Raw genomic sequence first — 17,990 nt, forward strand, 5'->3', positions numbered from 1 at the left:
TCACATGTTCTGAGTTTAGTCAAATTACTTTTTCTATTTTTTGAAAGTTATTGAAATACTTATCCGCATGTGAATAACGTGTATAGTTCCAAGAACCAAAACGGACCTTGCATTGAACCTTTTATGTGTCATTTACTGTTTTAACACATTGGTATTCATAGAGAATTGTTGATCTTTACTTTTCAGAACTTTCCATAATGCCTGCCTGTTCCATTGGCGGTTGCCCTTCGAAGACCCATAACAAATCTGAAGGTACTATAATGCATGTTTTCCCTAAGACAATAGATCAGATAAGAGGATGGGTCCGATATTGCGGATATCCAGCCTCTGAGCTAGAAAGTAGAGTCCTAGAAGTCTTTGCGGACAAGAGGGGTGATCGATACCGCATCTGCAGCAGGCACTTTAGCCCAGACATGTACTCCACATCATTGCTAATAAAGAAGAAAACACCGCGAGCGAGGCGAAAATTGCTCTCAACCGCTATTCCCACTCTATTCGTCCACATGCCTCCACTGGTGAGTCAAGTTTACGGATCTAGTTCTCGGCCTTGCGGTAGTGTGTAGCAGTAGCTAACAATAATTTCCCCATTTATGTATCCACTCAATATGAAGGCGGAAGATTCTCCATCCGTGTCGTTATTGCAGTCATCAGCCACTTCAAGCGCCTATCGGGTAATCTTACTTAGCTATTCTGACACTGACTTGTTTTAGGCATGTAAATCAATAGTTTTAATTGATCGTGTAATTATTTTACCTAATGGTACACCCTTGTACTCGTCCTCTAGTCTTTGTTTTCAGTTATAATTATTGTTATCCAAAATAATGCAAGTACTGTCTTTCAGGGAGATGCTGAGGAGTCCAACGCATTGACGACAACCGTAGATGTCACTCAGATGCTCGAGGTACGTTTCTTTCGTTTTTAGCCATTGATATGTCCTTCTGTCGTCGCCCTCCTATTTGTCTTCTTTTTTCAATATTGTGTTCATTACTAATGAAAGTCCTATGTTTCAGGGAGTCGATGGAGCATTAGTCCAAGTAGAAGGGGGAGCATGCAGTTACGGGTCGGCGCAACAGCTTGCAGAAGTGTGCACCGCAGTTACATCGTCCCTTGATGTTCTTATGCATTTCGAGGTATGGATACTGACAGTTCGATCAAGCGAAATCATATGACGTGATTACATCCGCTATACTTCCTTCTTTATTAACGCAAGTACTATGTTTCAGGGAGATGACGGAGCTTCTTCTACAAGAACATCACCCCTAGTAGTTGATGCAGATCTCTGGGTGGTGACACTTCCAACGATCGAGCAAATCGAATCATATTTACATATCCATTATTTATTTTAGACAACTGATCATTTGTGCAGGTCTATTTAGATGAGCCGTTGACGCCTGCTCAAAGTTTATGTTCTTTTTAACAAAATAGAAAAGCATACTAATGCAATTACTGTGTTTCAGGGAGTTGCTGAAGCGTCATCTTCAATAATATCATCAATGGAAGTCTATGCGGAGCCCGAGGTATGGATCTTGACAGTTCAATCTAACTAGATCAACAATGCGTGAACTATTGTCGTTTGAATGTTCTACACAATGCGTTCATTCGTGTTTTGCTATTGAGATGTACTTATGGGTATTGGTCCCCAAGTACATTTTGTGTTTTCAATATTATTATACATACTAATGAAAGTTCTATGTTTCAGGGAGTCGATGGAGCCTCAGTGAGTGATGGATGTGCTTATCATGAAAATATAGTCGTTGCAGCGCGAGAGGAAGTGGAGACATGCACACACGAGTCGGAGCAACAGCGTCCAGATGTTGAAGTTCGAGGCAAGAAAGTTTCAAAGAAAAGAAAGCAAAAGAAGGTTAGTGTCCTGTTCACTATATTATGTTGTCTTTCACTGTCAATAGTTCAATACTGTAAGTTGTGTTTAAACTGAACATCCCTTTTCTAATCTGTCCTCTAGTTGCGAGTGGGTGTAAGAACTAAATCTACACAGACAGTGAAGCGAACGAGAGATGTTGCTTGTCAAACCTTTTGGCAGGGACTTGAGACTGGAGATGCATCGTGCCAATGGGAAGAATATGAAGTGATTGACAACGGAGCTATACCACCACCAGCCATTGATAGTGAATGTCCTCCTGGTAGTTTGGATGCAGTCGGAGATCAATTCACAGAATCCACACCCGCAAAAAATAAGAGCGCGCGAAAGTTGAAGACATTGTTTTTTTCTCCCATCTCCAGACAAGGAACAGATGTTGCAATGGAAGAGAATGACGTGGACGACAATGAAACACCATCAATATCACTCAGCATAGCGGAAGACGATATCAGAGATTGTACCTTTCATGCGAGTGACATGTCCTCAACGTTACAGGCCGAACCAGCTGGGATGCAGAGTGAAAGTATAAGGAAAGAGGCCAAATTCATTGTATTCGATAGCTGTTTGATGGATATTATTATGATGATGAAATGTGGGCATTCGGTTGGTGGGGAAGTATGTGGGGAGCCATTGATTAATGTGACTCGTGCAATTCGAGGCACTAACCTTAAAATACATGCCACCTGTACACAATATCATCCGTTCGCATGGTCTGCACAACCCATGCTGGGGCAACTGCCAGCAGGCAATCTACTTTGTGCAGCGGCCGCACTTTTTAGTGGTTCAAGTTTTAAAAAGTTACAGTATTTCTTTCAGTTTGTGGGAATCCATTTCATTGCGAAAAGTCAGTTCTACAAATACCAAACCGATTATCTATTTCCAGCCATCAGCGAAGCTTGGAGAATGGAAAAAATGTCAATGGAAAGTACATTCGCGGGCAAACGCTTCAGGCTAGCCGGTGATGGACAGTGCGACAGCCCAGGATTTTCAGCCAAGTACTGCACCTACCACTTTCAGGACATGGAAAGTAAGAAAATTGTGAGTTCGGTGGTCGTGCAGGTGTCACAAAGTACATCCTCAGTGGCCATGGAGAAAGTTGGCTTTGTAGCATCATTGCAAGAACTACAATCGCGGGGAATGGTGATCGACCTGATAGCCACGGACAGACACGTTTCAATTGCCAAGACAATGAGAGAACAGTACAAAAATATAAATCACCAATTTGACGTTTGGCATCTTGCAAAATCAATCAATAAAAAATTGTCTGCTGCAGGTAAAAAAAAAGAATTGCAAGGTATTTCACAGTGGTCCAAGTCAATCAGCAACCATCTTTGGTGGAGCTCAAAAACATGTGAAGGGTCGTTGGAAATTCTACTGGAAAAATGGCGGTCAGTAATGTTGCACTGTAGCAACGTACATCGATGGTCGACAAATGAGCATTTCCACAAATGTGAACATGGCCATTTGTCCACAGAGGAGGCACGGAAGAAGAAGTGGTTGATTCCTTCATCACCCACTCACAAAGCCATTGAAAAGATTGTATTTGATAAAACTATAACAAAAGCTTTGAGGGGACTCACGGAATTCTGCCACACAGGAGATTTGGAGGTGTTCCACAATATGTGCCTCAAGTACAGGCCCAAAAGATTGCATTTTGGCATGGAAGGCATGATAAATCGGACTCTTTTAGCGGTCTTGGCACATAACCATAATGTTGGCCGTCAACAAAGTAGGACGACCGGAACTTTAGGGACGCTTCGCTACAATAAGGCCTTCACTAAAAGAAGTAAACAATGGGTGATCAAACCAGTGTTTGAGGATATGCAATATGAGTTTATTGAGAGACTTATCGTAGATGTCCTCGATAGGCACATACATGGAGTGGTGAACGAACCTATGCAGGGGACAACTGCATTGCCACCCAACATTGCCTCTGTTCCATGTCCACCTAAAGCAGAGCTCATTGAGAAATACACATCACGGTTTAAATGATTGTAATTTGATTGTCTGTTCTCTCGAGTCTCCTCATGTTGCAGGCCCATTGCAATTAAACCAAACAGTAATATAAATCATTTTTACAAAAATTATAGAATGTTTCCGTATTGCAAAAACATGGCCGACCCATAGGGACAATAAAAAAAAAGGCACGCAGACAAGATGTCCCTAAAACTAACTGCAGCTAACTAGAAATGTGTGCTCGCTCAAAGTGAAGGTCAGCTGCTTTGATGTTTTGCTCGGGTGGCGGAACGGCCCACGACCCAATATAAGGTTCTATTGTGATTTGACCTTGACAGGCCGGGACCATCCTGAAAGACTAAGAAAAGATAATGAATAAAATTTCAGAAACGAAACGATGAGCCACGTTCATTAGAAGAAGTAACGTCGGCAAAGAAGGAGTGGTGTTTCGGGTCTGCCCTACACAGAGACACAATGGAAAATGCAAATATAATGTAAGTAACTTTTGATGAGTTTATACCGCAATTTCATTACTATACAGTGGCTTTAAAGACGGGTTCAGTTGTACTTGTTCGTTCTATGTGGCATATTGTTTTCTACCGCGCACTATCTTGAGGAGAAACATCTGCTTTTACTGAAGCACCTCAAAACCTTCCTCTTTGCTTCTGCTTTCTCTCTCCCTCTCCCCTGCTACAACTGGTCCACTGTCTGCGACCTCAGTCCTGGGCCCTTCCACTCTCCACCTGCACTCCCCCCCCCCTCCATGCCTCGCCACGCCTTTAAACACTTGTGTACACCCAGTAGCGCTGTCCTCGCTATGAAATGAATAATTTTAATAAGGATCTGATGGTGAGACTAATTTCATTTTTTATGTTTTTAGGTACATCATTCACTACTGTCTGTGTCACGAGTACCAGACACCGGCGGACGGCTTCTACAGCCGCCAGTTGCTTCTCCGCGTGAACAACGTTACCACCCTGACCATTTTATGGGACGATCGCCAAGTACAAGTATGCCCTTACGCGGTACTAACGGTTAGATGCAACATACCTACCATTGTGGTGGCCTAGCGCCTCGTTGTTGGAACAGCCATGCGATTATCAGTGCGACAGAAGAGCTTATTTTTATCGTAAACCAACACCCTGTGTACTGCACACGAACATCGCTTCCCTCAAGACGAACTAATTTGGATCGAGAGCAAAGAAAAATGCAAATCGCTGAATATTCTCTAAACATTTGATGTCCAATAAACGTACTTTGCCAAATGTACAATCTTGCCGTTTGCTTTTAAACCACGGTTTCACATTCCGAATTGTGGTGCTGTATTGTGAGATGCTCTAAGACCCTGTGTACAGCAAAGGACCATCGCGTTCCTCAATACGAACTTTTTGGAACATGAGCAAATAAAAATGCAAATCGCTGAATATTCTCTAAACATTTGATGTCAAATAAATGTACTTTACCACATTTACAATCTTGCGGTTTGATTTCAAAGTACAGTTTCATATTCCGAATTGTGGTGCGCTGTATTGTGAGCTGATCTGTGTTGATTTCCGGGGTCTGTGTGGAGTCGCGTAGAAGACGCCTGGGCGCGTTTGCCTACGCAGCACAGTCACGTCACGGATAGAGGCGGGGAATATGAATGTTTTGATAAAGTCTGTTTCAGGGGCGGGGGATTTGATTTAGTGCCGCAAAGGCAGGTGAGCCAGGTCGATGCGGCGGAATGATAGGATTATCACAAAATGGAGGCTGATTTCGAGTGCGATAAGGGGCGAAAAGTCGGGTAAGGTCCATAGGAAAGTTTCCTACGATCTACCGATTTATGCTTACAAACACATGGCCGACCCGTAGGGACAATAAAAAAAAAGTCCCGGAACTCTCCTTTAAATCCCATTAAGTATGTACACGAGTCCAAATGAGCAACAGTGTTGGTTAATTCGCACTGCCGCATGTTCAATTTTTTTTCCAGACTTGGTAAAGAGACTCCACACCTGCGAGGCACCAGCCTAAGTTTGAAACTTGGATGTAAACGGATCTAGGGAGTTGCTATTAGGCCTGGGGTACTTCATTTCAGCAACACACTGCCAGGAGTGAATATAATAAAACATACCCAAGTCTAGGTCTCAATCGTGATAGGCAGAAAGGAGAGCCAAACCTGCACATCATCCACATGTTCTCTTCCCATAGCAGTAGCACCATGGCATGTTCACATCCCAAAAAAAAAATGCCACACCACTAAAACAATACTGAAACCATCATTTTTTTAATACATAAATAAGCCATATAGACTGATGAAAGGGCCAATCGCCACAGGAGTATGCCCATGCCCGTCCCCAAATATTCTGAGGTAAAGCTTAGGGCAATAACAATAAAATGGCTTATTCAATGATGGCGGCTGCTGAAGTGAGAATGTTTAGAATGAGATCAAGAACAGATTATTGACCAGATTTCAAACACTCGGATTGGTTTAGAGCCACTGAAAGTTAATAGTTTAGTCCACTAGCAACCACTGTATGTCCCTCTTCCCGAACCACAGACAAGAGCCTTTAATAAACAAGACAGCCTGTATGCGCAAATGCTAAATGGCAATAGGAACATTCAAGCCAGAATGTTCTAGATTAAACCAGGTGCGACAGAAGAGAAACAATGGAATGTTAGTCTAGTGCAGAGGTCTTCAAACTGTGGGGCGTGGCCGCATCCCAGCATGAAATGTAAACAAAAAAAAATTTTTTTTATTTAAATGTGTATGGATGTGTGCATGCTTGTGTTATGGGACTGTGGTGGGAGCAGGATGGCAGCAGCACTGGGATAATGGTGGGAGTGTCCATGGTCTGTATTGGGAGTAGGGTGCGGTGACGGCATGCAAATGTTCATAGCGATTTCTACATACTGTCTATATGGCACTTGGGGTGGGGGCGGCCTGCCCAAACTTTGCTGGGGGGTGGGGGGGCGGGAACACAGGCCAAAAAAGTTTGAAGACCACTGGTCTAGTGAGACTATACCAGCATTACAAGCCCTCTGTCACTCCAGTCTGCAAGGAGGGGCCAACATCCAAAGGTTTTGAAATGATTAATACTACAAAAAAAACAGTTCAGAGCTTGTAGTGGTGCACAAAACCATGCACAATAAACAAGTTAAGAGGAGTCAAGCTCTCCACGGTTGATCCTTGCACCCTTCACATGGCCCAGAAGACCCTATGTGGGATATAAAGCTTCTTAGAGAAAGGCTTCACTGTAAATTACACCAACACTCCCCCTCCCCCCGTCGGCCCCTAAAACCTGTGTAGGTGGAATTATGGTTTTGTGCAACGAGACACAAATAATGGAGGCAACAGGCAAAAGAAACTCAAGACCAAGTTAAATAGATACAGTTTAAATGATTAACCACTGTTTTATCTAGTGTAACACTGCCTTGATGGTCACATTGGGCGTGTTAACCCTTCAATTGTTACATATCCTATTATAGAACACACAAACTGTTAACATATATTAATTCTACCTGAATTTTCTTCAGACATCTAGACACCTGTCTAGAAAAGTGACTTGGAATGTAAATAAGATTCAGTTCCTGGCATCTCTCGCCCCCCCCCCCCCCCATCAATCACAACCAACACAAACTGACGAAAAAAACAGCAAGGTACGACGACCTGGCAATGAACGCATTCCTTATTTCCTGTGCCAATCAAGCGGTCAAAAAGGGACAGATCAGCTATGAACAATCTTTTATGTTGCATTTTGTGCCTGGAATGCGAACAAAGGAAATGTTCTCAGACAGGATTTCCAAAAGGCACAGCTGCACCCTTAAGGTGGTGGCAGCAGGGACGTTTGCTGTGGTGAATATGGACAAAGTGTAGGGAAGTTTAATACACATTGAAATCGTTAATCATGAACATTAGCTGTGAAGTACACACAACAATGGATTTAGCTTAGAAATAAAACATGTGCCTATCAAATGAAGAAATGCTCCAATCATGCAGTTTTTAATAAAGTGATTAATTAAAAAGTGTAGAATGGTACTTAAGCACCACAGAGTAGAACTACAACCTTTTATTGACTGAAAGGAATGTGTATTATAAGTAGGTAAAATGCATTGGCAGGTCATGCAACGTAAAGAGGTTTGCACTAATACTGTCATTTAGAGCAGGCAACTCATATCTATAGTATAATCTTCTTAACGATATATGGATTCTCTTTTAATGTACACATGTAAGATGAAGGCAGCCTTTTATAAAAGCCAAAGGGCATTCAATATGCCAATGTACTTTTTTGCAGGTCTACTGTAGTTGCCAGTCCCGATGGCAGACACATCTGAACCAGTCCAGGTTGGTGAAACAGCTCAAATCCAAGCTGCAATACAGCAAACACCTATTCTTGAGGACAATTAACTGCCGAATTTTTAGCTCATTAAAAAAAAAATCAAATACAAATCTATGTTCCTTTAACCACCCCCACCAAAGCAGGTCTCAATGTACGGTCATGTAGCTTATAGCCGACTTTGGTTACTAGAGCCACCGTTCCCGGCTCTTTGCCTTCAACCGGAGCATGAAACAGTGCTTCATGCTCGTAGGGATCGAACTTTGCACCGACGGGATTCAGCTTGCGTATACCATGTTTTTTGAAAACTTTCTGCATTTGTACTTCTGTCATAAGAAGTCCTTCATAGAGATTCTTCAGATGAGGATTGTCAGCCTTTATCTCATCCTTTGGCACACTCTCCGTTGCTTTTTCCAAGACGTCCGCCACTTCGAGAAGGTCCTTGCAGAAACTCTGAATACCTGCAATGTTAAAAAAAATAGATATATTTTTGCAATACATGCATGGTTATTGAAAAAACGTATCTGCCTCACCTACGAAGATAAGCTGGTCATTCACTATGTTTACACATATGATAGAACTACGTGTGTCTCCTTGAAGCAGTCACCATTTAGGTGTGAATGTGCATTGCAGGCCATTTTATCTGTGGCACATCTTACTTGAACAATGTCTATACCTTAAGTCTTACCAGTGAACGGTTAAGTACATTTCAGTAGTATCCTAGCTAATCACAACGAACCTCAATATTTAAGAATTCTTGTTCCTTGCATGAATGTTAAGCCTTGCACATGAAAAGTGACATGTCACGTGAAATGTCAATTTTAACCCAGCTCTAATCGCCGAATTCACTTTCTCAGGTTTCAGATGTTACTTTCCATCCATTGACCACTCACTCTGGCCGTGCACATATGTATGGATTAGGCACTGCAAATCTTTTGCAATGGCAAGGACTAGAACGCCTTTGGACCAATAACATTATTTTATAGAATTTTCATTAGCAATTACAATAATTTCTTCTTTTCAACTACACACCGTGTCTCGATGTATACAATTAAGCAAGCATTTTTTTTTTGCAGCTGCTCTAGCAAGAGAAAACATCACAAAGGCAGGGGAGGTTCAGGCATTAGCTCAAACAGACGATGATGAATGGACCCTAAAGATCAGAGTAAAACCACAGCTTCTCCTCAATCTCCATAGATGCCTATCTTCTTATGTCAAACATCACAAAGCAGGAGATGCTGCACTTAATACAGTTGAAAGAAGGAAAAAGAATGGCGCAAAGGCCTCCATCGTTTTATAAATCTCCCCCCCCCACACTGGATTATTACAGAAAATTAGTAAAGAACGTTGCAACTCAATGGACAGCTATCACATCTGTAAGAGGGGGGTGTGTCTCTCACTCTCTCTCACTCTCTCTCACTCTCTCTCACTCTCTCTCACTCTCTCTCACTCTCAAAACCATTCAACCAAGACTCCACCACTTGAGTACATGGTAGAGTAGACCGGTAGACCGAGCAAGCAGCCAGGCTCATTTTAGGAGGGAAAGAGGGCTGTAGCAAAGTACACTGAACCTGTAGTGCACTAAGGATTCAGTAGAAACACTTACAACCAGAAGTACTAAAACATACATAAAAGGTTTATTATAACTACAAGTAGACCAAGTTAAGTCTTGGGGTAAGTAGTGGTTATAAAGTCATGAACACATTATAAAAACACACCACAACGCTTGAAGGCACACAGACCAAATCATAAAACCACCTTCAGAATACCCAACAATAATTCTAGGGAAGTCAGGCCTTAACATACACATTTAGTACAGGCCACACCTATTCAGTTGGCATAAAAGCAAGTTACTTTCCATAATACAAGGGTAGTAGACCATGTCAGTTATGCCGCGACACTCAGCAAATAATCAACCAACCCTGCTACCAGGACACTTTTCTGAATAGTGGAACACAGATTCAAGGAACATTATATACCTTTTCTTAGGATAACACAGTTCTACTAGGTGTGTAAAACCTTTTGGTGTGATATACAATTACAGTTGCTTTCCAGCTCAGAGACACACAGTCTAAGATAAGCAAGAACTCTTCACACTGATTAGGATTGCACCAGGCAGACCAAGGCAAGCTACAACTAAATAACTCTTTTCAAGAATGGCACACAGCTATTCTAGACAGGCAAGACCTAATGTTCTAAATACTATTAGCCGCTTTTCAGATCAGTGGAACAAAGACTGAGGTAAGCAATACTTATTTCAGGATGGCACCCAGCTACCTCAAGGTAAGTAAAACCTATGTACTTTTTAAAGGCGCTACCAGCAACATAACCGGTAAGTATCACCTAAGGCAGGCTTATTCTAGACAGGCTAATAGCAAGTCAGGGGAAGCAAGACCCGATTGGGTCACTCACATTTATATTCTAACAGGAATCGTAAATGGAAACCAACAGCATTACTTTTGGAAAAGATGCACAACAAATTCATTATAATATATATATATATATATATATATATATATATATTACATATACACACACAAAAAACAATAACCTGATCCGTGATAACAACCAGGAAACAGTAGACGGGATGCACTCCCAAGAACAGCAGAGAAAGCCCGAATGACTCTCTGCAAAGTGGCAACACCACCAAGGTGAGCCCGGACTGAAAAATCCTTTTATTCTTTAATAAGGCAAAAGAAGAAACGACGCGTTACACGGTACACACACCACTTGATCACGTTAGAAGTGCAGACACAGTAAAGGTGACTTTAAAAAAACTCATTAGCCTATCTCCTGGACTACAGATAGAACGTCTCCGTCTAAAGCAGAGTGCTTCTTATAATACACAATGGCAGACATCTTTGCACATGCAATGAACAGTGTAATTGCTAAAAGCTAATAAAATGTTCAGGTCACATTGTGAAAATGCGAACTGTTAAAATGAAAAGCAAACAGTGTGGAAAATTCGAATAGCGAGTTTGCTTAATGCCAAGAGTCTCCCATGGTGAGTTGCCACTATGTATTTAGCGTACATTAGCAACCTATGCATGCCATGAGTACCAGCATTTTAATATATCACTGATTATTTCAAATTCTGTGTGCAAAAGGAACGCTGTACTAAGCTGCCCACTGTTGCTGCTGACACAGGTAATTTCCATAAGCATGGCCTCTGTTTATATACACTTCGCAAAATTGCTGGCCTCGCTTATATGGGAAAGTCCAAGGACTGTGAAAAGCATCAATGAATAAAGTGCATAGCGCCGGTACAAAACTGCGCTGTAAACAATCTGACTGGTGCAAATATGCAAAGCAACTTCTAACTGGAATTTATTACTACCAGTTAAGTATTTCCAAGTCAATATATATATATACACACACAAACTTTTCAGAATAGCACAACACACATACAGGGCAAGAACTTTTGTAACTGTTCACTCTCAGAGTTACAGTTACCAACCAACTATTTCACAAGTAAGTACTTTTAACACTTGTTATAAATTTCAAGATAGAATCCTTTACTTATCTAGTCCTTCCCTATTCTATTGCACGAGTCCCCCCCAGGGGCAGAAGAGGGACCCTAGTGGTCTAGGAGCCAGCTGTAGGCATGGTGAGATATGTTTCTGTAGCAGGCATAAGTCGAAGTTCCCGTGGAAGACTGAAGTAAGCAGTTCACTTTAAAGTTAGTTAGGGTCTGGAGACTTCAGAGAAGACACCCTAGGAGGATTCCAGCAGTGGGCCGGGGTGAACTGGATGAGAGGACTCCCAATCACAGAAAAACCCCAAAGAAATCACAAAGGCTTAAACAAACCCAACCAACACAGTACCTTTAGCATGGAAGAAGAGTGGCAGCAAGAATACTTCAGGATCTGCAGCCAAAAACCCGGTCATTGAATTCCTTGTCCTGAAGACAGGACACTGGAAGGGCTTATGCAGCAAGGATCAATGAGGAAGGATCCAGGCAAGAGTATCTTTGTGGCTGGATTTGGTGCCCTTTTCAGGAGTCAGGAGAAAACTGAATATCGCCAGTCAGATTCTCATCACTTGCCAGGTCCAGCACTCTGGGACAAGGTAAAATAGTTACCTAGTCAAAGCAAAATGTTCTGGGGTTGAATAGGTCAGGAAGATTTATCATTGATATGAAGGTCTTACCCAACACAGTTCAAGAGCCCAGTATATCAACTATACGGCTTGATAAAAGTGGTTACAAAGAACTGCCTACAAATACCTTATCTAAGTAAACTTGGTGAGACACCAGCTCACAGGAGATGGGAGTCACTCCTGTGCTTTAGTTATTTTTGTAGTGGTAGGGTTAGATTAGATATGTTTGGACTGTGGACTGATCTTCCTTTTGGAATCCCTGACGAGCAACCTATGCGATGGTGCGACACAGGGAGACTTGTTGCACCTTATTTACCCAGTTTATGCATCATTAAGCAGGAAATATTTAGCCCTCATTTTAAACAAATAGGCAATAGCAGCTCTATTTTTTTGATTTGCAGAATGTACACTATTTGAAGAAGGGGGGGGGGGAAAGAAGGTTACATATTTTTTCACTTTTTATTATTGTGGCTCTATACATTTTTGACATCTTGATTTTGCATTAGATCACATTAAGAAAAAAACAAAGGTTATCAAATCTAGCTACGCAATATACCCCCCCCAAGATCCCAGAGAACACGTAAATTCTGTGTCCTACACATTGCTACAATGCCTGTGATTCCCATTAACTACAACGGCTAACTTACGGAGGAATGTTTAAGGAGAATACGTTTGGGAAGGCCCACTTCCCTATTCAAATAATGAAGCACAGGTTCTGTGGAACGCAGATAAGGAATCTGAGATTAAAGCTGTTTTTCTCAATGCAAACATTCGGGTGGCAACCGGGTCCCATATTACCCCTGTACTGCGCTCTTGCACTGGACATCTGGGGCTTTTCCACCCCATTGCAATAAGTCTTTTGGCTGTAATGTATAGAAGGTCAGTGAGCTTGGATAGGGGTTTGTTCTTCCTGTTTCGCCTCTACTTGCCAAGGATGCAGGCCGTAGGCTCGTCCACCTCAACTACGATGTCTGCGCCAGCCACTCTGTCCTTCACTTGTGACCAGAACTCCCCGATTACTGGGCAGCCCCAGAACATGCGAGTCATTCCCGCTCTGGGTTCACTGCATTTGGGGCAGGACTGGGTTCCAGCTCCCGTGAATCTCGATATGGCTTCCGGTGTGAGGTACGCTCTATTGGTGATATACAGTTGAATGAGCTGTAAGCGGGCGTTCCTGGAGACCTTCTTATGATAGTGGGTTATGTCACCCCAATCTTTGTCTTCGAAGACGAGGCCCAGTTCAGTTTCCCACCTACTCCTACATTTGAGGTGTCCCCTGGTTGTACCCCATAACAGGGCTTCGTAGATTTGTGAGGTTTCATGGCCCCCCCCCCCCCTCAGCGGAGTTCGAATGCATCGAAATTATATTGTTCTCCTCAGTCAGGTCAGCTGCGACCGGCCATCTTCTGCACAAGGCCTGTACAACCACCCTGTGCAACAGGAACTGTCCTGCTGGAAGGCCCGTGGTTTCACAGAGTTCCAAAAAAGTTAGTATTTCCTGTTCTTGAATCAAGTCCCCCAGTGTGGCCACCCCGAGGGGCTCCCATTGTGTACGTGTTTCGACATGCCCCCAAGAGTGATTGACCATGAGTGCAGCAATAGGGATCTGTGGGGAGAACGGGTCGTCCGACCCGACCAGTTTGCAGGCCCTTTTCCAAAGCCGGATCCCGAGCTTGGCAAGGTAAGGGCAGTGACTCGTAGCACCCTCCCCGGCCCACAGTATGTTTCTGAGTAACAACCGGCGGAGGGCCGGCTGGAGGCGGCGAGTGCGTCATGCTTTCATCCGCCATCCACTGCGTGACATGTCTCAGCTGGCTGGCGCAGAAGTACAGCTCAAAGTTGGGGATCTTAAGTCCGCCCCTCTCGTACGGTCTTTGGAGGGTGTCTAATGCCACCCTGTGCCTTCCTCCCTGCCAAAGGAAGCCCCTACAGAGTTGGTTGAGATCTTTGGAAAAAGATGGGGGATGTTGAAGAGGACGTTAGTGAAGTTATGTAATAGGGGCAGAAGGGCGACCATTTTGAGTAGTCCCGCCCTCACGGCCATCTAAAGCGGGAGCCGGCGCCAGAACTCCATAGATTTCGTGAGAGAGTCTTTGGACCTTCCGGTATTACGGATGTGTTCGGTGGCTGGTTTGCAGTGTATAGTTATCCCCAAGTATTTGAAGGAAGTAGCCTGCCATTCGAGATCCAGAGGGGGGAGGGACCTGTATTCATCGGTGAAGAGTGCTGCTAGGGGATAAAGTCAAGACTTGCTCCTATTGATCTGGATACCGGTGGCCTTGTGGAAACAGTCCAGGGTATCCAAGATGTAGGGAAGGATGTGCTCAGGGTCCCGTAGGTGCAATAGGGTGCCGTCAGCGTACATAGAGATGAGGTGGGTCACCCCGTCTATCTTAATGCCACCCTCTCCATATTCCTGTCTCAGGTAGGCCGCCACTGGTTCAGCGGCAAGGATGTATAACATGGGGGACAGAGGGCACCCCTGGCAGGTGCCTCTGTGTAGGGACCATTTAGCGGAATAGGTTTGTTTGGTACGTACCCTCGCAGTGGGGCTGGAGTAAACCAGCCGGGTCCACTTAAGGAATACAGGGCCTATCCCCATTCTGGCCATGGTGGCATACAGCCAGTCCCACCTCACCGAATCAAAAGCTTTGGTGGAGTCAAGTGATGCCACTGCAAGTTTCTGTGGCCTTCCCTCAGTGCTATAGATAACATGATGCAGCCTGCGCAGGTTCTCAGTGATGGAGCGCCCTGGGACGTATCCGTTTGGTCCTGATGGATCAACAGAGGGATAACTCTGCGCAGTCTATTCGCCAGCAGGGCGGTGAGGATTTTACAGTCAACATTAAGCATAGAGAGGGGCCTGTAAGAACCCCAATCTGTCCCGTCCCTCCCCGGTTTAAGCAAGGGTATAATCACTGCCTCGTTCATGGAGTCCGGGAGGTTGCCACGCCTCATTAAAGACCTGGGCCAATATTGGGGCAAGAGTTTCCTCATAGGTCTTGTAGAATTCCCCAAAGGAGCCCATCCGAACCCAGGGTTTTCCCAGCTGGTAGCGATCTGATTACCACCATGACCTCGTCGGGGCTGATGGGCTCATCATAGGTCTCAGCCAATTGCAGGTCTAGTTTAGGAGTCAGTAAAGACCGAATTGATTTCTTGTTGGGTATGTACGGCCGTGCCGTCGGGGGCGAGTATGTGGCAGATGGGTGGCCTGAGGGTCTCCCTTTTATAGAGCCAAGCTCGGGCTTGTCTCCCAGGGTATGGATTCTTTCTGTGTGCTTGGCATAACTCAGTTTACCAAGGGATTGCCAATGAGTTAGGCAGGTTTGTCTGAGTTCGGCCATTTTTTGTAAGTGGTCAGGAGATGGGTCAGCCCTACCTTCGAGCATACTCAGGTCCCTTTCTGCGTGCTCAAGCGAGGATGTAAGAGATCTATGCCCCCCCCCCCCAACTGCTGCAATCATCTCGCCCCTCATGACCACCTTATATGCTTCCCAAGTTGTGCTCAAGTGTCTAACGCTATGCAGATTATTTTGCCAATATTCTTCAGTGCTATCTTTTATGCGTTCCTTGAATGCAGAGTCAAGTAGGGCCTCAGACCTCAGCTTCCATGTGGGTATGGGGGGAAACACCTCCCAGGTTACCAGAAGGGGAGAGTGATCCGACAGCACCCTAGGCAGCTAGCGCGCATCAACAAATATGGACTGTTGCATTAGGCTGAGAAAGATGTAATCCAGCCTGGTGTGTACAGCATGGGATGGGGAGTAGAAGGAGTACTCCCGTTGCTCAGGGTGCTGGACCCTCCATAGGTCACTGAGTTGCAACTGTTGGATTAGTTTGGAAAGTATTTTGGCTGGGGGGGGTGGGGGGGGAGGGTCAGTCGTGTTTGTTATCAGATCTGTCAAGTAGAGGATCAAGGGTGCAGTTGTGGTCACCCCCCCATATCATAATTCTGTCCGCATATGGGCTGAGTCGCGCATGAAGGGAATGGAAGAAGGTAGTCACATCATGGTTGGGTGCATAAGTACTGACCAAGCAAACCTCTTTGCCCTCTATGGAGCCGCACACCACCACCATCCTACCCTCGTTGTTTGTTTTAGTGCTAGTGAGTTTGAAAGGAACAGTGGGGGCAATCCAAATCAGGACCCCCACCTGGCGTAGGAGGAGTAAGTCGAACCTATTAGGGTACCCCGCCAAGTTTTTGCCAGGGCTTCCAGTTTCTTGGGTATTAAGTGAGTTTCCTGCAGCATGGCTATTCCGACCTTGCATCTTTTCAGGTAAGTATGGACCCGTCGTTTAGCAAAGCTGTTCAGGCCCCCGACATTCCAGGTAACGACCCTTATTGTGTCAGCCATAGGCGTGGTGTGGTTTATTCTGTGTAGCGGGTGGAGCTCGGGATCTAGGAGGTGCTGCGTTGCATGTGAATTGTTCCCGTGGTCTCGATATGTCCCAGTGCGTGTCCCCAACTTGTGCAAAAACGTGTACAAAAACGTGTACAAAAACTCCCGTATTCCCACCCTCCCTACTTAACTGTGAAAAAAACTCCAAACATAGAACTGGCCCAGCGAGGTTACCCTTGTTATGACTGTCCTGTTTCTGCTCCGTTGGACCGTGCATCGGTCTCCAGGTGCCATACGGGCGGGTATATGTACCCCAAAAAACGGGGAAAACAATCAGGGGGTGGAGTGAACAAGGACTCCGGGTCTCCGCGGGGAGGATCCATTCAGCTGTATAACGGTTCAAGAAAATATAGTTCCCCTGAATGACAGGAGGATCGTGATCTCGGTCTCCGTTTCCTTTCCTCAATATCAGGGATCTGCAATCCGTCCATCCAGTCCTGGCTTGGGCCGGGGTGCCGAATAAGTGCGCCTTGTTGTTATGCAGTACTTTAAGTCTGGAAGGATACAGGAGCATATAACGCAGCCCGGCGGCTTCCAATCTGGCCTTGGTGTGTATGAACTTCGCTCTGTTCATTTGAACCTGAAAGGTGTAATCAGGGTATATGGCGATTTTAGAAGAGTCCCGTTGGATTTGGCCGTCAGCTCGGGAAAAGGCCAGAATGACCTCACGGTCCCTGTAGTTGAGAACTATCACCGGCCTGGGTGGGGTCCCCGGCGATGGTTTCTTGGCCATGGATCTGTGGGTCATCTCGATGGTGAAGCCCTGGGAGAGTTTGCCAGCTCCCACCTCTTGTAGCAGGAGGGTCTCTATGAAGTTAGTGGGGCGGAGCCTTCGGAACCCTCGGGCAAACCGAGAAGGCGTATATTGTTCCGGCGAGCCCTTCCTTCTGCCTCCTCGGCTCCGTCCTCCACGTTTTTGACCCTTTGCTGAAGCTCGTCGACGTCTCGAAGCAGGTGAGTTTTGGATGCAGTGTTTTCCCGGACTTGTGTTTCAAGCGCCTCAGTCCTGCCGGCCAGGGAGCGGACATCTTGATGCAGCAGGCCCAGGTCTGTGGCAACGGCATCTATTTTGTTTTCCATTGTTGCCTGGAAAAGCTTGATAGCTTCGAGTATCTGGGTGTTGCTAGGCACTGAAGCCGCGGCCGCCGTGGGGTTAGATTGAGCGTCCAGGGCCGCTTTGTTTGCGCCCTCAGGATTCGGGGATTCACAGGCTGCGAAGGTGTCCATCGTGGTCTGGCGCTGCTGCTTGGGCCTGTTGTTCCTGCCGGACATGTCGTCAACACAGGGCCTTCCCGCACCGAAAGTGCCAAGGGCGCAATCGAGAGGCCGCTAGGTTTCGTT

The 17,990-nt window shown here is 45.0% G+C and overlaps 1 protein-coding gene across 1 annotated transcript in view; it reads right to left on the reverse strand.

Annotated features, from left to right (window-relative positions):
* Window positions 1–7,782: 7,782 nt before the first annotated feature.
* GRPEL1 (GrpE like 1, mitochondrial) overlaps window positions 7,783–17,990 on the reverse strand; it is a 118,092-nt gene continuing 107,884 nt past the window's right edge. Inside the window, exon 4 of the mRNA XM_069632005.1 lies at window positions 7,783–8,609. Within this exon, the coding sequence (XP_069488106.1) occupies window positions 8,263–8,609 (347 nt within the window). The 3' untranslated portion in view covers window positions 7,783–8,262. The remainder of the gene's footprint in view (window positions 8,610–17,990) is intronic.

The sequence above is a fragment of the Ambystoma mexicanum genome, chromosome 6q, assembly GCF_040938575.1.
Source record: "Ambystoma mexicanum isolate Mex_15411 chromosome 6q, UKY_AmexF1_1, whole genome shotgun sequence".
NCBI lineage: Eukaryota > Metazoa > Chordata > Amphibia > Caudata > Ambystomatidae > Ambystoma > Ambystoma mexicanum.